This window comes from Macaca fascicularis, chromosome 13 (genome assembly GCF_037993035.2).
Source record: "Macaca fascicularis isolate 582-1 chromosome 13, T2T-MFA8v1.1".
Lineage (NCBI taxonomy): Eukaryota > Metazoa > Chordata > Mammalia > Primates > Cercopithecidae > Macaca > Macaca fascicularis.
Genome location: NC_088387.1, coordinates 10,472,337 through 10,486,428, shown reverse-complemented (window position 1 = coordinate 10,486,428; position 14,092 = coordinate 10,472,337). Strand labels below are relative to the sequence as shown.

Here is a 14,092-nt window from a genome sequence, read left to right as displayed (position 1 = left end):
GGCCAAACCCACTTTGAATTTCCTGTCTTACACCCACAGAGACTGGCATCTGGGAGGGTTCAGATACTTCGAATAGCATATAGACAGCAATGCTGGAACCTGACTGGGAGAAGTAAGAGCATTCATTTCCATTAATAAGAAGCAACAAGCCTCCTCGTTAAATGGCCGGGGCCACTGGATAATCTCAACATTAAGGCATTTTGTCCACATTAAGGGGCTCTCTTTCCACCAACTGTCCTCCCACCCCTCACCACACCCAGACCTGCATTGTCCAACTCAAGATCAGACTTGGTTGCAAAGAGAAGTCCTGTCTCCTTTAAGAGTTTACATCGAAGCAGCTCCTGTTGATTATACCAAGCATTTTGATTCCTTATATTGTTGCTTTTTATATGGAGTAAGTTATATTTTACATAGCATGAAAAAGAGCTGTAAGGCATTTAGATACTCTATGAGAATAGAAGAAAATTCCAGAGGATAAATGCTTCTTTACAAGCCCAAGTACCTCAATTAGTCAATCCTGCCCCACTATTGAGAGAACCTTAAAATAAATATCTTTGGGAGAATTTTAGAGAGGAAGACATTGGCTAGAATTTGCTCAGTTTAAAAGAATCGGCTTCAGTTTCATGAAAGCCTAACATCTGAATCAATTGAATGTTTAGTTGGCCCAAGATTAATTGTCAAACATCTCGATGAAAAGGACTGATTAAATACCACTGACTATGAATTTGAGTGAAATCAATCATTTATATAAAGCTTTGGCACAAATTGTTTTTCCAGATCGGCTTTCGTTTTTCATCAAAATTCCTGATGATGGCAAAAATGCAGAGCCCAGAGTAGACTTTAGTCATTCATATCGTGTTGCTGCATATCCAGTGATTATCACTGCCAACAAAACAAGGCCTTTCAATTTCCCCAGACATCAGACATGCAAATAGTTGAGAGATTATTTAAACATCAATTATTAAAGTTATCCAGGCTACGCTGTACAGACAAGTCCCTCACTCCAGCTCCGTGTGTCTAGAAAAGGGTGAATTTAAAGCTTGTTCATCAATATAATCAACTTTCATATCAAACAAGAATGGCAAAATCTATAGAGTTTCCAAGACTATGATTTTGAGCCTTCAGATGTACTATTAGAGTTGCCACTTTCATTCATAGAGAGTGTCTTTTGGTAAACTCAGTGGGCTCAGTGGTTCTCTGAATTTGGTACTATGCTGAAAGGGGCAGAGATGGAGATGGGAACAGAGAAGCTTCCATGAAGGGCAGTCCCCAGAATGACTCCCTTAGCTTCTTCATTCCTGTGCCTGAAATGCCAACAGGAAGCCCTTTCATTGGGTTTCTCCTCCCCTGAGGAACTAGGTGTGCTGGGGGCCACTATCAGTCATTATCCTTAAGATCAGTCCGGTTTTCTGAGGGTGAGACTGCAGCTGGGAGTAACTGGCATAGAGAATGGCTCAGCTTTGCTGAGGAGGAGATGAGAAAGGTTGGAAAGAAAGGACATTGCCAGGCTCAGTTACAAGCTGTGTTGGGAAGTCTAACCCTCTGTGTGGAACTGGAGAGCTGGATTCTGATAACAGGGAAGTGAGGAACAAAGAAGATTGTCAGAAGAAGAAAGCTGAGATGAGTGTGGGGCAGGGCGCCACCTGCTCTTCTCCTCTCCGGGACCAGCCCTGCTGAGATGCAGCTGAAGCACAAGAAGATGCGGATGAAGATCAATGAATAAATACACACCAGGACAGGTGCGGTGCCTCACACCTGCAATCCCAGCACCTTAGGAGGCCAAGGCAGGAGAATCACTTGAGGCCAGGACATGGAGACCAGCCTGAGCAACATAGCAAGACTCAGTCTCTACAAAAAAAAATTTTTTAATTAGCTGGACATGGTTGTGCATGCCTGTAGCCCCATCTACTCAAGAGGCTGAGGCTACACTGAGCTATGATTACACCACTGCCCTCCAGCCTGAACAACAGAGTGAGACCCTCCCTCTAAAATAAACTAATTAGTTAGTTTTGAAAAACAAGTAAGAAAATACAGCCAACCCCGACCCTCATCAGCTTTAAACTAGAGAAATTGGAATGGAATGAGGTTGTACTGGGAGCCTAAAGGCAAAACCAAAAAATCCAACCAGCCAAACAAGCAAAAAAAAACCCCCAAACAAAAAACCAAAGCAGAAACCCAATGGAAGGAAAATGTGGGACAGAAATTTAAACAGTAAATAAGCATGAGGTGACAAGAGGCAGGTCATCCAAGCCTCAGTTATGAAATGAACCAGAACTGGATGGCAAACACGCTGACATCCCCTCCATGAGAACAGGTCCCAGCATGGTGAGGGCAGGGTGACCAACTTCAGCCAGAATCTTGTTATTGTGTGGATTTATTTCTTTTCTTTTCTTTTCTCTCTCTTTTTCTTTCTTTCTTTCTTTCCTTCTTTTCTTTCCTTCTTTTCTTTCTTTCTTTCTTTCTTTCTTCCTTTCTTTCCTTTCCTTTTCTTTCTCTCTCTTTCTTTCTTTCTCTCTCTCTCTCCCCCCACCCCCTCCCTCCCTCTCCCTCCCTCCCTCCCTCCTTCCTTCCTTCCTTCCTTCCCTCCCTCCTTTTTTTTTTCTTTCTTTCTTTGAGACATAGTCTTGCTCTGTCACCCAGGCTGTAGTGCAATGGTATGCTGCAACCTTCGCCTCCTGGGTTCAGGCAATTTTCCTGCCTCCGCCTCCAGAGTAGCTGAGACTACAGGCGTGCGCTGCCATACCTGGCTAATTTTTGTATTTTTAGTAGAGACGGGGTTTCGTCATGTTGGCCAGGCTGGTCTCAAACTCCTGACCTCAAGTGATCTGCCTGCCTCTGCCTCCCAAAGTGCTGGTATTATAGGCATGAGCCACCGCACCCAACCCATTATTGTGCAGATTTTGTGTAGAAAGTATACTGCACTGGTATACAATCAAAATTCCATTATAAGCACATACACACACACACACACACACAAAAACACACAGAACAACAGCAACAAAACCTTAATGAGAAAACCTTATGTGATGGAAATTAAAACTATAGTGTTGGGAAGTAGCTCTAACTATATTGTAGAGATGCTCATCCCATAGTGTGTTAAAGATTTTAACAAAATTCTAACAAAGACATTATTTTGCACATTTATGTGTTTATACATCACAACTAATTAACAATATTTAATGCCCCATGGAGACTGGCATTGTGCTTTGCATGGGGTAGGATGTCAACCATTTCTCTGTCCTTAGGAATCAGACCATGGAGCTGTAGACACTGGCTCAAGCTATGGCACTTATGTGAGATCTATCTATCTATCTATCTATCTATCTATCTATCTATCTATCTGGCACTTATGTGACAGAGATATATATATGGCACTTAGGTGAGATATATATATATATGGCACTTAGGTGAGAGAGAGAGAGAGAGAGAGAGAGAGAGAGAGAGAGATTTTTTTTTGAGATGGAGTCTTGCTCTGTCGCCCAGGCTGGAGTTCAGTGGCACAATCTCGGCTCACTGCAACCTCCGCCTCTCGGGTTCAAGCCATTTTCCTGCCTCAGCCTCCTGAGTAGCTGGGATTACAGTCATGCACCACCACGCCTGGCTAATTTTTTTTTTTTTTAGTAGAGGTTTCACCACATTGTTCAGGCTGGTCTTGAACTCCTGACTTCATGATCCACCCCACTCGGCCTCCCAAAGTGCTGGGATTACAGGCTTAGGTGAGATTTTACAGGTACCTCTGCTTCCAGGCATGACGAAGTAACTGCTATCAGACAAGCTCTTCTGTCATAAAGAAGTAGAAAACTGGACATAACATGGGAGACAATTGTTTCCGGACATTGGACAATGACCAGCGTGCGACTGCTCCCTGACAGAAAGGAAATAAACGAGGGAGCCCCACATCCCTCTCACTTGCTGTTTGGAGGCATTTGTCAGACTGTGGACCAGGGAGGGGAACCCAAAAAGAGGGCAGCAATCTGACTGACATGAGGAGGCGGAGCTTGGAGTTGGGTGAGGATGAAGTAGTCAGGATTTTCAGAACCAAGGACCGGAAGAAGAGGGAGCTACAGAATGAAAGAGCTCAGGAATGTTGCATAGGGGTCCCCTTGAGTCTGTTGCTGAATACTAAGAATGTGCATGGAAGGCGAGCCTCCACGGGGCTGTGTGATATAAGGGAGATATAAGCTGAAGAACACCCCAACCTTGCACAAGGCTTAGAGACATCTGCCCTGATCAGCCAAAATGGAGAGAGATCACTGAATATTTGGAACACGCAACAGTGACCCAGATTGGTCAGGGCAGTTGGTAGAACTCAACTAAACTGGCATAAAGGCCACTCTGGACCCACAATAACAATCCTTAAAAACAAGACTTTGTTTTGAGGATTCTTTTATCAAACCGATCTGCAAGTAACTTAACTGGTTGCCAAAGCAGAACTCAATGCTTCTCAAAGGAAGACGATACAACCCAGACACTCAACAACACACACAAACAAAAACTGACATAATTCTTTCCCAGCAAGTAAGAATACTACAAGAAATATTAAAAGAAGTTCTTCTGGCTTATTAAAAAAATGATTGTAGAGGGAAACTCAGATCATGAAAAAGGAATGGAAAGCATCAGAAATGGTAGATATGTGATTAAAGACTTTATTTTCTCTCTTTAAAACACTTTCTCACAAGAAAATGTTCGGTTTAACATGAAAATAACAATATCATGGGGCTTATATGTAGAAATAAAATGTCTGACAACCATAGTGCAGTGGGAGGGGAAATGAAAGTGTATTGTGGAAAAATTCTCATACTCCTTATGAAGTGGTGAATAGAGTCAACACCATCCCAATCAAAACTCTATAAGGCTTTTATGTAAAGATTGACAGCATAATTCTAAACCTGATAATGTAATGCAACTAATCCAGAATAATCAAAAAAAAAAAAATTAAAAAGAAGGTGGGCCAGGTGTGGTGGCTAGTGCCTGTAATTCCAGCAATTTGGGAGGCCGAGGGGGATGGATCACCTGAAGTCAGGAGTTTGAGACCCGCCTGGCCAACATGGTGAAACCCTGTCTCTACTAAAAATACAAAAATTAGCCAGGTGTGGTGGCACGTGCCTGTAGTTCCAGCTACTCAGGAGGGTGAGGCCCAAGAATCACTAGATCCTGGGAGCTGGAGGTTGCAGTGAGATGAGACAGTGCCACTGAACTCCAGCCTGGGCAACAGAGTGAGACTCTGTCAAAAAAAAAAAAAAGAAGGAAGTTGAAACTCCTAGCTGAGTTCAGGATGCATTACAAAGCTGTGTAAGCAAGACAGCATGGTACTGCTGTAAGAGCAGACATGTAGATCAATGGAACAGAATGAGTGTTCCAGAAATAAACCAACATATAGATGTAGATTTTCAACAAAGAAAAGATAATTTGCCAGAGGAAAGAATCATTTTTTCAACAAATGGCTTTACAAAAACTAGTTATTCAGATGGGAAAACAATCAGCACATAAGTTATCTCGAATTCGATAAGAGTCTTTAAAAAGAAAAAAATTAAATTTTTTAGAAAAAACAGTAGGAGAAAATCTTCAGGACTTTTGGGCAGGGAAAAGATTTCTTAGGTGACAAAAAACATTAACCATAAAGAAAAAATAATGACACACTGAATTCCATTTAAAAAAAACTGTCTATTCCTTAGAAGATATTAAGATACCAAAAAAGGCTCCAAGATTAGGAGCAAAGGATATTGGATTAATGGCAGCGTTGACTGCCACAGAAAAACACAAACATAGAAGGCGGAAGCCACACCAATGGTCTAGACGGGTGGAAGCCAGGAGGAGGCCCCAGGAGAATCTTTGGGGTTCGTAGCCAGAACTGCCAAGGTGGTCCACTCCAGCATCACACACCCTGACATGAGCTAGGTTTTGGCAAAGAGTGTTTGTTACCACATCCAGCAGTGCCTGGGTCAGAGAGATGGAGCCACACCCAGAGTCTGACAGAGACTGCAAGGAACGGGTCACCCTAGCCCAGTGACCTGGCCTGGCTTTCTTCTGCTCTTCCTGAAAACAGTGTGTACCATAAACCCCAGCGGATTCCTCTGCCTCCCCTCCCCACTGGGCACAGAGGGGGTGACCAATCTAGCAGGGACTTCCAAGGGTCAAGTTGAGCCTACAACCAAGAATCATAAACAACTTGAAAGGGACCATCACACCATGAGAGACAACAAACTTAACAGAAAATCTTACACCTAGGGAAACTGAGTTAATAGAACAAATAGAACAGTGCTTTAAAATAAATACAATTTATATCCTCAGAGTAATAAAGGAAGGGTTCAGACAAGAACTAATTAGATATATTGGAAATAAACTGCTGAGTAGTAAATTCATGTGTTAGAGGGTCAGGCTAAGGAATACTCCCAAAATGCAGTGCAAAGAGTTAAAGAGATAAAAGGTATGGGGGGAGAGGATCACTATGGTTATTATCATTATTACTACTATTATTATTACTTGAGACAGGGTCTCGCTCTGTCCCTGAGGCTGGAGTGCAGTGGTGCAATCATAGCTCTCACTACAGCCATGACACCCTGGGCTCAAGCAATGCTCCCACCTCAACCCCCAGTAACTGGGACTAGAGGTGTGCACCACTACAACTGGCTAATTTTTGTACTTTTTGTAGAGACGGGGTTTTACCATTTCGTTCAGGCTGGTCTCGAACTCCGGAGCTCAAGTGATCCACCAGCGTCAGCCTGCCAAAATGCTGAGATTATAGGAGTGAGCCACCATGCTCGGCTCCTACTATGTTTTTAATTGTCTGGACAGGAAGCAATGAGACTAACTGGGAGTCACTCCCAGACTAACTGGGAGTAGTGGTAGCAGGGATGGAGAGATGTGAATAGAGCTCAAAAGACAGGAGGTAGAATGGACAAGACTTGGTGACCGGTTGTAGAAAATAAGACAGAGAGCAGAGTGAGATGGTCTCTAGGTTTCCGGTTTAGCATCTGGGTGGATGGTGCCACATTCACACAGCAGGAGGTGACAGGAGTGGAGCTAGATGTGATGGCTCATTGAATTTGCATGGCTAGTGACCCCCAAGAGGAGCCGCCAATGGGCAGTTGGATATCTACTGGAGGGCCTGGAGCTCCGGAGAAAAAGTTGGCCAGAGGTGATCTGAGGAGATCTCTGACTCCAGATGTGGAGATGTTCACCCCGGGAGATGGTATGAAGATGTTCACCCTGGGAGATGGTGGCAAGTCTTCCGTCTAGAAGAGAACTTAGAAAACCACTGACATTTACAGAAACCTAGAAATGGGATGAAGATGAAGAGGGCTTGGTTCTAGTTCCGGTAAGGATGAATCATTAACTTACTAACTCTTCAATATGAAAGTGCCTATCCCTCTTTCTTTTCCTGAGAGGAAAAACCATGAACACCTTAATTACTAAAATGGACAGATCCATGAAGGAGTAGAGTGAGGACCCCAGAGACAGATTCCTACCACACTGTCCTCCGGCCAGAACCAGCAATTGTAATTCAACACTGTGCCAACAAGACACTGCATTGCCAAATGGGCTGGCTCCCAGGTAAGCCACACTCCTCATTTATTGGCATATTTGGCATTCACGCCCGCTAAGTCGCATGGACAAGATGAGCTCGCAAGATTAGGGATGGCTTCATTACACATATCTGAGTTCCCAAGAGGGGGTGTGATGTGCAATGACACTAAGCTTTACCTTGTTTAGTGTAGGTGAAATACCCAATCGTAGATCATGTGTTTGAAGGCATATCCTAAAGTACATGGCAGGATATAAACATTAGTTATTGCTATTATGACACTTTATGTAAAGCAGAGACACCAACCATTTGTTTGATTAAATGAAGGGTCAACTTAATCTGGCTGCATAATTCATTGAATCATCAGTGAGACAGAGGGAGGGAGAAGGCACGAGAGAGGGGGAACGAAAAGAACTGAGGGTCTTCTAAGTGCCCACCCTGTCCCAGGCATGCAAAACCGTATTCTCTAGTTTACTTTCTACAGCCATTATGTGAAGCAGGCGCCATTATTTCTGTTTGACCCAAGAAGGGCCTGAGGCCCAGAGCCCCACAGTAGGGGACACATAAAAATGACCGCCAGGCCTTCCAACACCAAGCCTGCGTTTTTCCACTGTTGCATAAGGAATTTTGCTTTCAAATAGTTCCGTTTGAACTTTAAAATACTTTTGAACCTACTCTGAATTACATTAAACCTTTTTAATACCTTTCTGAAGCCTGGAAGGAAATTGTACCAGGGAAGTACAGTGGAGATGGCGGGAGACTAGTAAGTTATTATGAGGCAAACATCACTGCCCCCAATGATAATCAATCTATTGCAATCTCTGTGAAGTCCCAGGAGACTTCCCTCCCTCAGGCAAATGCAGCCTCCCAAAAGGTCACATTGCAATCGCGGGTGAGGAAAATGTCAGGCTGCTGCTAACACTGCGCTAAATCATTTTTGCAGTTTTTGTACGGAGAATGCCCAAGACTGCTGGAGAGCCAACGTGTGCCTCTCAGATAGTCATACACCTATCTTTAGTAGATTGTACAGAACACTGGCTGGAGCTGCATTTGTTCTTGAAGACTCATTTGACAGCAAATGATATGTGAGTCTACCCAGGGTTTCTAGGAGATCAGTTAAAATCAAGATAGAGCACAAATTGCAAAAAGTCATTAAATGGGTGCCCTTGGAATCTCCTCAGATGATAAATGGGAATAAGAGATTTCACAGTACAGGCTGGATTCTCTTTATATTCTCCCTTCCTATTTATTTGTGATTATTGTTACCACAATTGACTTTCATCTCCTCGTTTCCACCTCACTTGATTTTTGTACCATAGGGTTTGTCCTGACAGCCCTATCTTTTCACTCTTCCTTTTCAATCTTGCATGACAACCTGTGATTTTGCATATTCATGCCTTTTTTTTTTTTTTTTTTTTTGAGACAGAGTCTCGCTCTGTCGCCCAGGCTGGAGTGCAGTGGCGCCATCTCGGCTCACTGCAAGCTCCCCCTCCCGGGTTCACGCCATTCTCCTGCCTCAGCCTCCTGAGTAGCTGGGACTACAGGCGCCCGCCACCGCACCTGGCTAATTTTTTGTATTTTTAGTAGAGACGGGGTTTCACTGTGGTCTCGATCTCCTGACCTTGTGATCCCGCCCACCTCGGCCTCCCAAAGTGCTGGGATTACAGGCGTGAGCCACCGCGCCCGGCCATTCACGCTTTTTAAAGTGCCTGATATCCACAAATCTGCCCGCTATCTCTGTATCCAAGGGCCAGGCTGTTTTCAGGTCAGTATCTTGGATCAAGCTTAGATGGCTTGGCCTTAGCATAGGAGATTCAGTGGCTGCTACAATCTCAGCAATCATAAAAGTTAAAAAACAACAACAACAACAACAAAAAGAATGCATAAAGTCACCGTTGCAGCACATCAGGGATGGAGGTTTTAGAAGGTAGAAAGGCAGTCTCTCAGCGGAAAGAAGGCAGGACTGAATGTCAAGTAACAGAGTGCTTCTATTTCAGCTGCCTCCAGATGGCTGTCTGTGTGTGGACATGTGTCACAGGCCTTGTTCTCAATGGGCAGGGACAGCCTTTGTCCTCCGCCTCCCCAGCTCCCTCTCCCCTACTTCTAGGACAGTTCATGTTTCTCCTCTTACCAAACGTATCTTCTTTTTAAAGTGCTCTCATGTCCATATGAGAATAATTCCCTAACATCTGTCCCAAGGAGTCTATCAGTGGTCAAGGCTAATGTCAGAGGATGTGTCTTTGTGAGTTTATGCTCATTTAAAGTTTGCTAATTCAAAGATTAGATTAGTGGTTTTTTTTTTTTTGAGATAAAGTCTCACACTGTTGCCTGGGCTGGTGTGCAGTGGCACAATCTCCACCCACCGCAAGCTCCACCTCCCGGGTTCAAATGATTCTCCTGCCTCAGCCTCCCAAGTAGCTGGGACTGCAGGTGCATGCCACCATGCCCTGCTAATTTTTGTATTTTTAGTAGAGACGGGGTTTCACTATATTGGCCAGGCTGGTCTCAAACTCCTGACCTCATGATCTGCCCGCCTCAGGCTCCCAAAATGCTGGGATTACAGGCATGAGCCACCACACCCGGCCACATTAGATTAGCTTTTTAAGCCTATAATTCAAGAAAAAAAAATCAGAATTTCAGAGAAACCATTAAGTAACATCCCTTTCCTTGTCTGGGTACGAGATGACACGAGAGACAGACACAGGAGACAGACATACGGAGATCAAAATATCATCCTCGTTACAGATAAATGTGAAGTCGGAGAAGAGGGGTTGGGGAAAACGAGTGGGCTGGTAATCCTGAAACCTGGGTGGGGTTCGCCCACCCGTTACAGGCTTCACTGGCAAAGTACAGGCCTGCCTCATGTGGGTCTGAAGAAGTCTTCCCCTTCCCAGGAGAGGCGAGGGTAAAGACAAGAGATCAGGGAGGGCAAAGGAGGAGGCCACAAGTGTATCCTTGCAGTAAACGGAGAGGGTGCTCACAAAAGCGCATGGAGGTATACCAAGAACTAACAAAATACAGAACCACATAGCTGAATCTGGTTAACATGACTGCAGGGGCTCTCAACTCTTCTCAGGCCAGGTTTATAAAAACATCAGCTATCTAAAAAATACCCTTAACCTTGGAAGAAATAAGAAAGAAAGGCGCTTGAAACAGTGAAAACCTGGAATGAGTACAAATATGGGCAAGTGGATGATGAAGGATTCACTAACCGAGTTAGAGGAGAGAGGCTGAAGCAGCTGGGCAGCTTTCTCTAAGAAAGCGGAGGCCAGATGGCTGCCTTCCAATAGGTGAAGATGCCTGGAAGACACCGTCAGGCTCAACTTCTGTGGCTAGAAGTGGGACTACTAGGGGATGGTTACAAGGACACAGACTTCAGGTCAATGTATAAAATGGGATCACTGGAAAAAGAATAAACTTCCTATTCCAGAAAAAGATTGTGCTGAGACTAAGTGACCGCTCTCAGGAATGCTGCAGAAGGTTCTACTGAGCCATGGGGGTGGTTGGACTAGAGTAGTCATTCTCAAACTTTTTGGTTTTGGGACCTCTTTACGCTCTTAATTATCGAGAAGCCCAAAGAGCCTCTTACTTATCTATACTTACCATATTCAAAATTAAAACTGATTTTTTTTTTTTTTTGAGACAGAGACTTACTCTGTCACCCAGGCTGGAGTGCAGTGGCATGATCTCGGCTCATTGCAACCTCTGCCTCCCGGGTTCAAGCAATTCTCATGCCTCAGTCTCCTGAGTAGCTGGGATTATAGCCATGCACCATCATGCCCGGCTAGTTTTTGTATTTTTAGTAGAGACAGAGTTTCACCATGTTGGCCAGGCTGGTCTTAAACTCCTGACCTTATGTGATCCGCCCGCCTTGGCCTCCCAAAGTGCTGGCATTACAGGCGTGAGCCACCATGCCTGGCCCAAAACTGAGATATTTAATTAAAGTATTTGTGAATTCATTTAAAGCAATAAAATATCTTGAATATCTGGTTCAACAGAAGCCAAGTAGATTCTCATCTCTCCTTCCACATTCCATCTGTTGTTTTAGCTGAAGTGCATGAAAAAATCCATCCGTACTAGCTATGTAGTTGGTATAGGGAAGAGTATTTTAGATACTCCTTTCCAGACAATTGTGGATATTCTTTGATACGACACCAAAGCTTAAAAGTGGTAATTTCTTAAATGTTACTTGGAATGAGAAATTTCAAACTGTATCAATAACTTTTCATATGTCACATTAAATCCATAAACCCACCTCACACTTTGAATAGATCTTTTACCCATTCATGATTTGGTAACATCATGCTTAGTATTATCATAAGAATAGCTCAGTTTTGCAGATCCCTAAGGGTCTGTGCATCTCTGTGGGGGGCTACAGATATTTCTTTGAGGGTCACTGTCAAAGAGCCCTCATGGGGCTCCAGGAGTTCACTCTGCAGAAGAGGCAGAGCTAATGTCAGGTTTATTGCAAGGAAGAGAGACGCACTCAGACTCAAACTAGCTCAAGAGATATGGGAGTTAGCTGAAGTTTACTCCAGAGAAGCTCTTAGAATTCAGGGACATGAAAAATAGGCCGCCCTAGGCTGGAACTGAACTCAGGATTGAAGCTACTCCCTTACCTTGAATGAAATCACGTGGCCTGTCTTCTCTGCCCACATCTGTTTCATTCTTCTGCATCTCTCCCGGCAAAGTGGTGGCTTCTCCACTCCACCGTAGCTCTGGTGTCAAGGTGGCTTTGATTTACCCAATTCTAGGAGACCTCGGGTCAAGCAATCATCTTCTCTCAGTATTTCATGTTCTTGATTCCAAACTCCTGAGAGAGAGAATCTGATTAGCTCAACCTGATTCGTGACTGAGTCATGGGTCAACCCCTAGTCCCACTACACTGGGTTACCAGGTACAAACATGGCCCCCAACAGACAACTCAAGATGTGTCTCCTCTATGAGGCCTTCGAAATGTGTGTAAAATAAAGTAAAAGCTGAAAATGTAGGAAGACAGAGAAAGCAATAAAAAGTGACATGTTATAGCAGAAATAGAAGAGAGGAAAAACCCAGTAGTGTTCATCACGGCTATCTTGTGTTAATTAACATTTAGTGGTAGCAATAATAATAGGTGGTGTTTATGGAGAACCTATTTTGTGGCAGGCATTAAACTTGGAACACACTTTCCTCATTAAAAGTGAAAAATAACCCAAATCGTAGGCTCTATTTTTATCCCTAATTTAGCACAACAGTTAAGAGTCTGGGCTTTGGAGCCGAACCATTGGATTTTGTGTAGTTGGATGACTTTGGGTGAGTTCTTCAACTTTTCTTTGGCTCATTTCTTTCACTTTTTTTCTCAGGGTGAAATACCCTCTGATGAAAAGAAAGTGGAGTGTAAGTGGTGGGGCCGAGGGCAGACAGTCTAGATTTCCTACCTGACTCTCAAATGCAGACAGTAAAGATCAGAGGAGAGCGAGAGGGAAACCTGTGCTTGTTATGGACACGGTACGTTGGAGCAGATCGGAGCTCCGGCCAAGGCTATTGGGTTCAAATCCCAGCCGTGCCATTTTCTAGCAGCTGACCTTGGGCAAGTTTCTTAAAAACTGTTGGCCGGGTGCCGTGGCTTACGCCTGTAATCCCAACACTTTGGGAGGCCGAGGCAGGCGGATTGCCTGAGCTCAGGAGTTCGTGACCAGACTAGGCAACATGGTGAAACCTCGTCTCTACTAAAAAAAAAATACAAAAAAATTAGCCGGGCATGGCAGTGTGCGCCTGTAGTCCTAGCTACACGGGAGGCTGAGGCAGGAGACTTGCTTGAACCCAGGAGGTGGAGGTTGCAGTGAGCCGAGATCGTGCCACGGCACTCCAGCCTGGGTGACAGAGCGAGACTCTGTCTCAAACAAACAAACAAACAAACAAACAACTGTTTCCTCATCTACAAAATGAGGGAAATTGGCCTTCCTCATGGAGTTTCTGGGCGATGACATAAAGTGACAGAAGTGACATCAATTTCACATCTATGTCTGCTGCTAGTGAGGGTGACCTGTGATCAGAGCTTTCTGCGATCAAAGCAAGCCTGGTGCACACGCCACAGGTGTGCTCATCCAGTCTCAAAGTGCACTAGAATATGACACACATCCTTCTCTCTCACACTTTTCTTCCCCAGGTACAGGAGCCTTGACATTCTAAGACCTGTTTCAAATGTCAATTGAAGAGCATAAAGCCTATAAAATACTACATGTTATTAAACAGAAATGCTGCCTAAATATGAACTTTAACTGCAAGAACTTTTCTATTTCCCTTTTAATAGACAATTTCTAATGCTGTTCCCCTTGGTGCTCCTCAGAAAGAAGCCAGAGCTGGGCGCAGGGCCATCCACAAGCAAACATTCTCCAAGATGTGCCATGAAGCAGTCTTGCCCTTGCTCCCACCCCAAGACGCTGTTTTTGCCTTTCTTGCTCTCTTTTTCTTTCTTTTTTTTGATGGAGTCTTGCTCTGTTGCCCAGGCTGGAGTGCAGTGGCGTGATCTCGGTTCACTGCAACCTCTGCCTCCCGGGTTCAAGCAATTCTCCTGCCTCAGCCTCC

At 44.2% G+C, this 14,092-nt stretch overlaps 1 protein-coding gene across 4 annotated transcripts in view; it reads right to left on the bottom strand.

The window, feature by feature from the left end:
• Positions 1–14,092, bottom strand: part of ECRG4 (ECRG4 augurin precursor) — a 43,473-nt gene that overhangs the window by 20,617 nt on the left and 8,764 nt on the right. For all 4 annotated transcript variants that reach the window (XM_015433350.4, XM_074011198.1, XM_074011197.1 and 1 more), the window contains one exon: positions 12,145–12,338. In XM_015433350.4, coding sequence (XP_015288836.1) covers positions 12,145–12,202 — 58 coding nt within the window. In that variant the 5' untranslated portion in view covers positions 12,203–12,338. The remainder of the gene's footprint in view (positions 1–12,144; positions 12,339–14,092) is intronic.